This window comes from Leptosomus discolor, chromosome 1, assembly GCF_034619465.1.
Source record: "Leptosomus discolor isolate bLepDis1 chromosome 1, bLepDis1.hap2, whole genome shotgun sequence".
Classification (NCBI taxonomy): Eukaryota; Metazoa; Chordata; class Aves; order Leptosomiformes; family Leptosomidae; genus Leptosomus; species Leptosomus discolor.
In genome coordinates, this window is record NC_141391.1 from 69,704,810 (window position 1) to 69,713,499 (window position 8,690).

The 8,690-nt window shown below is 40.3% G+C and overlaps 1 protein-coding gene across 2 annotated transcripts in view; it reads left to right on the top strand.

Annotated features, from left to right (window-relative positions):
• The window catches only part of UXS1 (UDP-glucuronate decarboxylase 1), a 64,592-nt gene extending 56,316 nt beyond the window's left edge, over nucleotides 1–8,276 (top strand). Inside the window, exons 11-15 of one of the 2 annotated variants that reach the window (XM_086482131.1) lie at nucleotides 1,188–1,231; nucleotides 2,442–2,502; nucleotides 3,943–4,000; nucleotides 6,455–6,558; nucleotides 7,619–8,276. In XM_086482131.1, the coding sequence (XP_086338257.1) occupies nucleotides 1,188–1,231; nucleotides 2,442–2,502; nucleotides 3,943–4,000; nucleotides 6,455–6,558; nucleotides 7,619–7,750 (399 nt within the window). In that variant the 3' untranslated portion in view covers nucleotides 7,751–8,276. The remainder of the gene's footprint in view (nucleotides 1–1,187; nucleotides 1,232–2,441; nucleotides 2,503–3,942; nucleotides 4,001–6,454; nucleotides 6,559–7,618) is intronic. The other variant, XM_086482132.1, reaches the window with a different exon arrangement.
• Nucleotides 8,277–8,690: the final 414 nt, after the last annotated feature.

An 8,690-nucleotide genomic window follows, 5' to 3' on the forward strand; every position in this document is an offset into this window, starting at 1 on the left:
AATGTGCTTCCTGTTTGCTTTGGGAGTCCGTCAGGCTGTCAGTGTGCTCTCCTGGTGCATTTCTCTCAGAATCAGCTATTGGATAATAATAAACCAAATTAAAATAAATTAAAACAAACAAATGCCTGATCTTACCCAGTGCCTACTGAAATGGGATCTCTTTTGGTTCTGAATCAGCCTCAGAGAGCAGCAGGCTTACCAAGTGACAGATGATGGCATGTGGAACGATTGTATTGTCTTTCCTGCCCCCTAGGAAAACAAACATGCTTTCTATTCTGTCCTTCCAAAAAGCTTTCTGTTGTAGCAGGTTGATGGTCAGATGTGTGCATCTTCAGTTAAACTTCAGTGTTTTCGCCACTTCAGTGTGCCTACTGGTAGCTTTCAGAATTTAAGTATTCGTGTTCTAGGAACTTCAGTGCTACATGCAATTAAACAGTGAAAAAAATGTTACTTGATACAGTTACATACGCTTTAAGTGTACTTTAGTGTCTGTTTGAACTTAAATAACTGGGTTGCTCCAGGGTGCCAGCGCATAACCTGAGAAAACTTTATTTTTTCCCCTCTTAGATTTTGGTACATCCGTACAGGTGACTTTGGCAGTCATATCCTCTAGAAATCATTCAACCTCCCATTTCCCTACATAGTAATCTTCAGAGCCACACGTTTGGGGTTTTTTGTCCTGATTGCTTTAAATGCTTAGACTTCTATTTTTCTTGACAGTTTTCTTTTAGAGACCACTAATATTTGGTGGTCTCTTTGAAGTTGGCTGTTGTTAATGAGCAAATAAAAATTGCTCATCGTAACCACATCTTAGTAGTCTGAGGCTTGCTTTAAATATTTGGCACTCTTTTCTGGCTGAGTGCATGCTGCAGCCTCTTTCAGAGTTCCAGGGGAGGACAAAGCATCACTCTGTCCTACATCCCTGAGAATGTTTCCTACGTGCAGAGTTCTGGTTAACAAAATGCCTAAGGATATGTTTACTGGAGACACATCCAAGAGGAAGAAGACCTTCAAAGAACTGATACGTTGCCAAAGGCTCTGCAAGTACATCTTTTTCCATTCCTGTAACATTGAGCTGGTGTCTCGCGTGTTTCTCCTTGGAATGTTTTTCTAGGTGAGGAAAAGATAGTTGGGCTAGAGAGGACTTTTATATTTACGTAACTTTTCTAATTTTCATCTGGTTTTAGGTCTATGGACCTGGAACTCAGACGAGAGCTTTCCAGTATGTCAGGTAAGCCTTGTTTGTACTGTCTGGTATTTATTTCACTTGATGGTTCTTTGAGCTTGGCCAACTTTGTATGCATGTGCATTTTAGTCAAAGAGATTATGTTCGTTCTTAGGCCAGCTTTACTTTCAGAAGGGAGACAGTGAAGTTTTAAAAAGTACCAAGAAACAAAATGTTAGTTGGTTTAGAACTTTGAACTGAGATATTAATGTGTTCTTCTCTTCGAGGGACAGCAAGGGGTAGGTAGGTTTTTAATGCTGAGCAGTTTGTCACTCCTTGTATTTTAATGCAATAGTGCCACCTGGTGTCTTCTGGCGTGCTGCGGTCAGTGTGTGTGCTCTACCCGCCTGGGGGAAGGAACCGGTTGAGGGAGTGCTCCTGTAGCTAATATTTGCAGTCTAAGCAGTGCCAGAAGGTACTTCACTATGAAAAAGTGAGCCTGTTCCTCAGAATCTTTTGTTCTGTCGTGCTAGGTCAACTTCCGTGCCAGGTTTCTGGGTTATTTTAATCATTCTCTGCTTGGAAATGTTCTTTCCCTCTGCTGAAAGTAGTAACAGCGGGGATAGACGCTATGGAAACCTCATCAGTTCAAAGTAGCCACTCCTTTCCTGATTATAAGTCAGGAATAAAAGGGGTCTGGATTTCTATGTCCAGGAGCAAGCTGCTAAATTTGTGGCTGATAGTCCAAAATAACTTTGGGTTATTTTGCTGGCTGAGGGAACACCAGAAAAATGGCTTGTATCAAGCTTGGTTTATGAATTTCTGAAAGCAAGACATTTCAAGCAACAAACTGTAGAGCATGTGGTGGTGTCATGTGCCTCTGTATTACAACTGACTCTGTTCTGTTTGCAATGTGTTGGAAATGGGCCTCTAAATATGCTTGGGTACTGGAATGAAGAGGAGTTATTGGCTTCTAGTCACTTGGTATTTTTTTTATATTCTTTCGTATGTTCAGATGAACTATAGCCAGTGTATCCCAAAGATAATGACCCTTTCAAACTAACCTCCAACTCGGTATGTCTTATAATAGGGACTGTGGAACAAACAGACAAGAAAACATGCACCCATTGAAGTATACACTATAAATCTGATTTCAGCATTCCTCAACTGCCTGGTCTGCTTTACTGGAGCTCTGAGGAGGCAGCTCTCTTTTTAGACAAGAATATTATTTATAGGGAAGTGGAAATTGCCTCAATCTGTTCTTCCCTTTTTATAGTGATCTTGTGAATGGGTTGGTGGCGTTGATGAACAGCAATGTCAGCAGTCCTGTCAACTTGGTGAGTATGAGAGCTCTGCTCTACTGTGTTTACTGCACAGTGGCCAACATCACCTTTGTTTTCCTTCTCATCACTGATCCTGATTTGTAGAATAAATAAAAGGAGCAAAAAAGCTCTTTCCATTATGGATAATGTATTCTTCCATGTATCTTCTTTATAAAGAAGAAGATTAAGCCCCTAGATGTTGAGATCTTGTAGGTCCAAGAACAGGATAAATTTTCTAGAGTTTTTCATTTGTTTTAGCAAAAAGACTTATGTAATTAGAGTATGGAAAAAAAAACAAAGGGAATATGAGGGGACACACACATGGAAAATACACCAAGGAAGTGACTGAAGTCTGGTTTTAGTGAAAAAAAGCACTGAAGGACTACTTGGCTCTAAATAATTAGAAATCACTTCACACTAGCCTTGATTAGGGGAAAAACAGGATAGTATTTGATGGTATAATTTTCTAATATCGATGAAGGCTGATTAGAACTTAACTTTTCTAATAAGATTTTTGGTTCTGTCCCGTTTGTCACCTTATTATCAGCGGTGGATATAAGAACAGAAAAAGGATGCATATGCCAGGTCATTTCTGTGTATCCCAACTTTTGCCAAATCAGATATTCAAGCCTGCAGAGCAGTTGTTCACTAGATTTTCCTTTTTTACTGTGGCCATGAATTCTTTCTATGTTTCTATCCAAATGCTGATACTTTTAAACCCCCACCATGTTTTGTCTCCAGAAAACTCAATATTTAAATCTATATGTACCTAGATGTTCAGCTTTAGGTCAAACAAGATGTAACAAAGAAGAGTTTGACAACAAGGAAAGCTAGGGGTAGAGGGAATTGAGTCTGAAGGTGAGCTAATGCTAACAGGAAGCTTTCAGCATTTTATTCTGAAATGCTGATCAGAAGTTCATGTGCAAGTTGGTTAAAAAAAAGTTAAGAAAAGGAATATTGTATAGGAAAGCCAGCAGCCTTTTTACGTGTTGATATCTAGACTGTAGTAAATGCGGAAGCAATTGTTTGCGGCTAAATTAGTTTGGTTTCCTAACTTTGGATGAACTGAGAATTTAGCACACTACTTCATTATGTTATCTGTCCTCAACTCAGCAAAGTCTTTGAATCCAGATTTCAAACTGATAATGCAGTTGTGTGGGCCGCTGAGTGGCATATGCCTTTACTGTGATTGAGGTGCATTTTCCCATTCTTACAGACTGATTTTTGTGGGCGCCCCCCTACATACATTGAATTACCAAGGCAAATGTAATGGAGGGCAGCTTTTCTAATGAGTATGGAGCTTGTCAAAGTTATGGTTTTTTTCATCAAAGTGGGAACAAGGCATAATGTTTAGCTTTTTCAGAGTTTGAGGACCCTGTTAGAATCATCTCATGTCAGAAAGCTAACATGTCGAAAGGTATTTGTTATTGTAATGAATATCCCTTCTATTTCTAGGGAAACCCAGAAGAGCACACTATCTTAGAATTTGCCCAGTTAATTAAAAAGCTTGTTGGTGAGTATGACAAGTAATTCTTTGAAAAGCTTATGAAGTACTTATTGTCATTAGATTATTATTACTTGATTAGTGTGTGTAATATATGGATAATTTAATTGGTCTTTGGATTTCTTAATAGCTTCATAAAAGGCATTTAATTGTATCCTGATCATGTAATTAAATATTAATAAGATAATCCAAATCCTCTCAATTGTATGTAAAATATTGCATGAACCGTCTTTCCGTGTATCTGTGCAATCGATACCCATTATTTTGTATAACGTTTGTGCATTTTTTAGATTTGTTTTGGCACAAGGACAATACATAAATGAATGTAAAACACATGAATGAAAACGTCTTGCATAACATCTTAGCTGAAATATACTTCAGCAAGATGGTTCTTCACAATTATGCAGGCTGTTCTCCTTCAATCCTTCCATTAAAAACCTCGTGCTGTGGTGACAGTCTGTCTCTAGTTTTTCACCTGCCAGTGACTCTTGGAATGGCTGTCAGCACCTCCCTTTTATGTGGCTGGGAAGAAAACACTGTGGCTTTCTCTTCATTCTTGCTCTGATACCTGTAGCAAATCAGAGCTCTCAAGAATGGAAGTGGATGGCTGTGCTTAGTCTTCTAGTGTGGCTTCCTAATGAGATGAAACGTACTGATGCCATTAGCCAAGGGTTTTTAGTCTGTAGATTCCAGAAGTGCTTCTGAGAGATCTGAAAAAGACAAGTTCAAACATACAGTACAGAAGCTGATTCATGTGATGATTCTAATAGAGGACTATCCCCTCTGGAAAACTTCTGTGAATCCACAGAGCAGGGAAGGAAATTGAAAATCACAGCACCAAAACCATCAGGCACATAAAATAATTATTACTTCCATTTGTCTCTATGTTCACAAACAACTTGATCTGTTTCAGTCAGCACAGGGAGGCGGTTTAGTTCTACAACCATAAAATCCTGTAGCAACATGGTGTGGAAGCTATTTGCTAGATTTGGTTAGAGAAATTGTCCTGTTTCTGTGTATTGTCATAAGGAAAGGCAAGTACTATGTTGTAAATCAGACTGGAGAGTATAGGCAAAGAGAAGTGAAGTCCTTTTACAGTGCAAAAGTGCTATCACAGAATGTTGGAGGTTGGACAGGACCTCTGGAGGTCATTTAGTCCAACCCTTCTGCTCAGGCAGGGTCACCTACAGCCAGCAGTGGCCCAGGACCGTGCTTAGACAGGTTTTGAGTATCTTCAAGGATGAAGACTCCACAGCCTTATACTGGGCAACCTGTGCCAGTGCTGCATCACCCTCCCAGTAAAATAGTGTTTTCTGATGTTCAGAAGGAACCTCCTGTGTTTCAGATTGTGCCCACTGTCTCTGTCCTGTCACTGGACACCACTGAAAAGAGCCTGGCTCCTCCTTACTCACCCCATCACATATTTATACACATGGACGAAACCCCTCCTGAGCCTTCTCTTCTCCAGGCTGAACATTCCCAGCTCTCTCAGCCTGTCCTCATAGAAGAGATGCTCCAGTCCCTTCATCATCTCAGCGGCTGTTCACTGTACTCTCTCCAGTGCATCCATGTCTCTCTTGTACTGGGGAGCCAAGAGCTGGACCCAGCACTCCAGGTGTGGCTTCACCAGTGTTGAGTAGAGGGGGAAGAATCACCTCCCTCGACCTGCTGGCAGCGCTTCTCCTAATGCAGCCCAAGATACCACTTGCCTTCTCTGTGGCAAGGGCACATGGCTGGCTTATGTTCAACTTGGCATCCACCAGGACCACCTGGTCCTTTCCTGCCAAGCTGCTTTCCAGCTGGTTGGCCCCCAGCATGTGCTGGTGCCTTGGGGTTGTTCCTCCCCAGGTGCAGGACTTTGCACTTGTCCTTGTTGAACTTCATGAGGTTCCTTTTCTCCAGCCTCCTTTCTCAAGGTCCCTCTGGATGGCAGCAGAGCCCCCTGGTGTATCAGCAACTCCATATTGACCCAGTATTGACTCCTGGGGTACACCACTAGTTACCAGCCTCCAACTAGACTTCACATTACTGTTCAGCACCCTCTGGGCCTGGCCATGCCGTCAGTTTTCAATCCACCACATCCAGCCCTCAGTAAGAATGTTACAGGAGACAGTGTCAAAAGGCCCACTAAAGTCGAGGTAGATGATATCCACTGCTCTGCCCTTGTCTACTGAAGCAGTCATTTCATTGTAGAGGGTCATGAGACTGGTCAGGCATAACTTCCTTTCTGTGAATCCATGCTGAAAGCTTTATGAAATGCTTTGTGAATCCATGTTGCTGTGGGACAGCTGGTTTACCCAGCTGTTGCGTGCAGTGTAGCTGTGTCTGTGGGAATTTCACATTTCAGTGGTAAATTATGAAGCAGAAATCTGCAGAAAGACTTCATGCTCCAGTAGGTAGGAAAGATGTAAATGCAAAGTATAGTGAATTGCGGATGATAATGCACAGTGTCTTGTTTAACAGGCAGCGGGAGTGAAATCCAGTTTCTCTCAGAAGCACAGGATGACCCCCAGAAACGAAAACCTGACATCAGAAAAGCCAAGTTACTGCTTGGCTGGGAACCTGTGGTACGTACCTGTGGTTTGGGGAGGTAGGCCTACTTCATCCCCAGAAAGGGTGTGACTTTCTTGGCCAGCTCCCCATTCTAGCTAGCACCATGGTTTGTAGGGTGTTTTAGATGTGCAGAGAAAAATCTTTCCAGGGAACATGTGAACCTATCTAGTAAATGTCAGCCTATTAATAGAAAAAGATAGCTCCAAACCCTTCTGAAAGGATTCACAGCGACATCAGATATTAACAGACTGCACCAGAACAAGGATGATGGGCAGGTGTTACAATCACAAAAGGTTTAAAACAGTCGACTTTGATACCGCTGACCTTCTGTGTTTGTCACAGTTAGTATCAAAACTTCCTCTGAAGTAGCAGTGCAGTGTCGGTACATCAAGGCAAGTAGGTTTTGTGCTGCTATTTTATCCTTCTGTATCAGCAAGCATGTCGGAGCATATAGCTCCTGAGAAAAGTGCGTAGTATTTCTGTTGTTCCTGTCTACAAATCGTGTTTAAATACAGGCATAGAATATGAAGATTTACAATTATTTGTATCAGATTTAAGAATATCAAATGAGAAACTGAGTGGTGATTTGTATCCCTTTGTCTGTATGTTAATGGAGCACTGAAGAAATAAAAACTAAAAAAAAAAATCCACCACCTTTGTACCTTTCAGTGGTATATACCATTCTGTGAGATTCTGAGAAAGAGGATCTTGAATCATTGAAAACAGAAGGATCTTAAATTTCTGTGTGCTTGTGTCTTTCAATGTATTATGAATTGAGAGCAGAATTACGTACATCTGTTTTGCCAGCAAACAGACCAGTCATAACCATCTGATGAGATTTAAGTTTGTTGGGTTTTTTGACTGACTACGTCAGAAAATGTATCTGATGTTTAAAAGTTAACAGGCATTAGCAGTGCAGACGTGTAGCCAGCATGTGGTGCTGTTAATACTTACATTGGCCAAGAATGAGACTTGGTATCAGTCTGTTGATAGCTGTATTAAAAAAGATACCGTTGGTAAAAGAGCTGGTGTGAACTTAAAGTGATATGATTCTCTCCTCGCTTTTGGGAACAGGTCCCGTTGGAAGAAGGTTTGAATAAAGCAATTCATTACTTCCGTAAAGAACTTGAGTATCAGGCGAACAATCAGTATATTCCCAAACCAAAACCCGCAAGGATGAAAAAAGGAAGAACAAGACATAACTGAAGACTCTTGGTTGGACAGGAAGTTCCCTGCTTGACATTTGACGGATGTAATTTTTTTTTTCTTCTTGTTTTTTTTTGGGAGAGACTTTGAAACAGGTATCATGAAGAAAAAACTGGAATTTCATTCTGAAGCTTGCTTTAAAGAAGTGGATGTGCCTAAAAATAACAAATATTCCCCTTCCCCTGCAGATCTTGCCTTGCACTTTTTAAATCTGTCTTTTTATGTAAAATAGAGTAGAAGCATCTTTTAGTATCTTCAAGTTTTATATCTTGCTGTGAGATCATTTTGTTGTGACTGTCCTTGACAGTTTTATTTACTGGTTTCTTTGTGAAGCTGAAGATAAACACAAACGGGATGGAAAATGCCAATTTATTTATAAAATGGGTACTATAAAATATGAGATGTTCTACTATGCATAAGAATAAAGCTAGTGGTATTGTCAGGTGAGACACACTGACATCTAACTATAGAGGAGTTTAAAAGAATTCTGTATGAGAGCTTTATGTATTCTTTAAAGGAGAGATTTTTTCAAAGGTTTAGTTTTAGTTGTACACTTGAATTTGAGATATTTTCATTAATTACCATGGATAAGGATATTTTGAATCACTACTGTGTTGTGTGTACTCTGGGAATAAAGTTAATGTATTATTGGTTACAGTGGTTGAATATGCTATTTTAATAAAATATTGAAACTTCTATTTACTAGTTTCAGGGTTTCACTGTGGGCACTTCTCGGGCATTACACATCTGTGCATTTATTGTATACTAATTAGAAAGTAACAGTCTGTAAATAATTGGCTCAAAGGCAATAACATTGGTCTTTCGTTGCTTGTCTCTTAACAGATAAATAGGAAGGGCTGCAGGATGTCTGTTGAAATCGATCGGACAAAAACATCATGATTTATTCCGGTTCAGGTAGTTGATAGTGATGCGGGAGTAT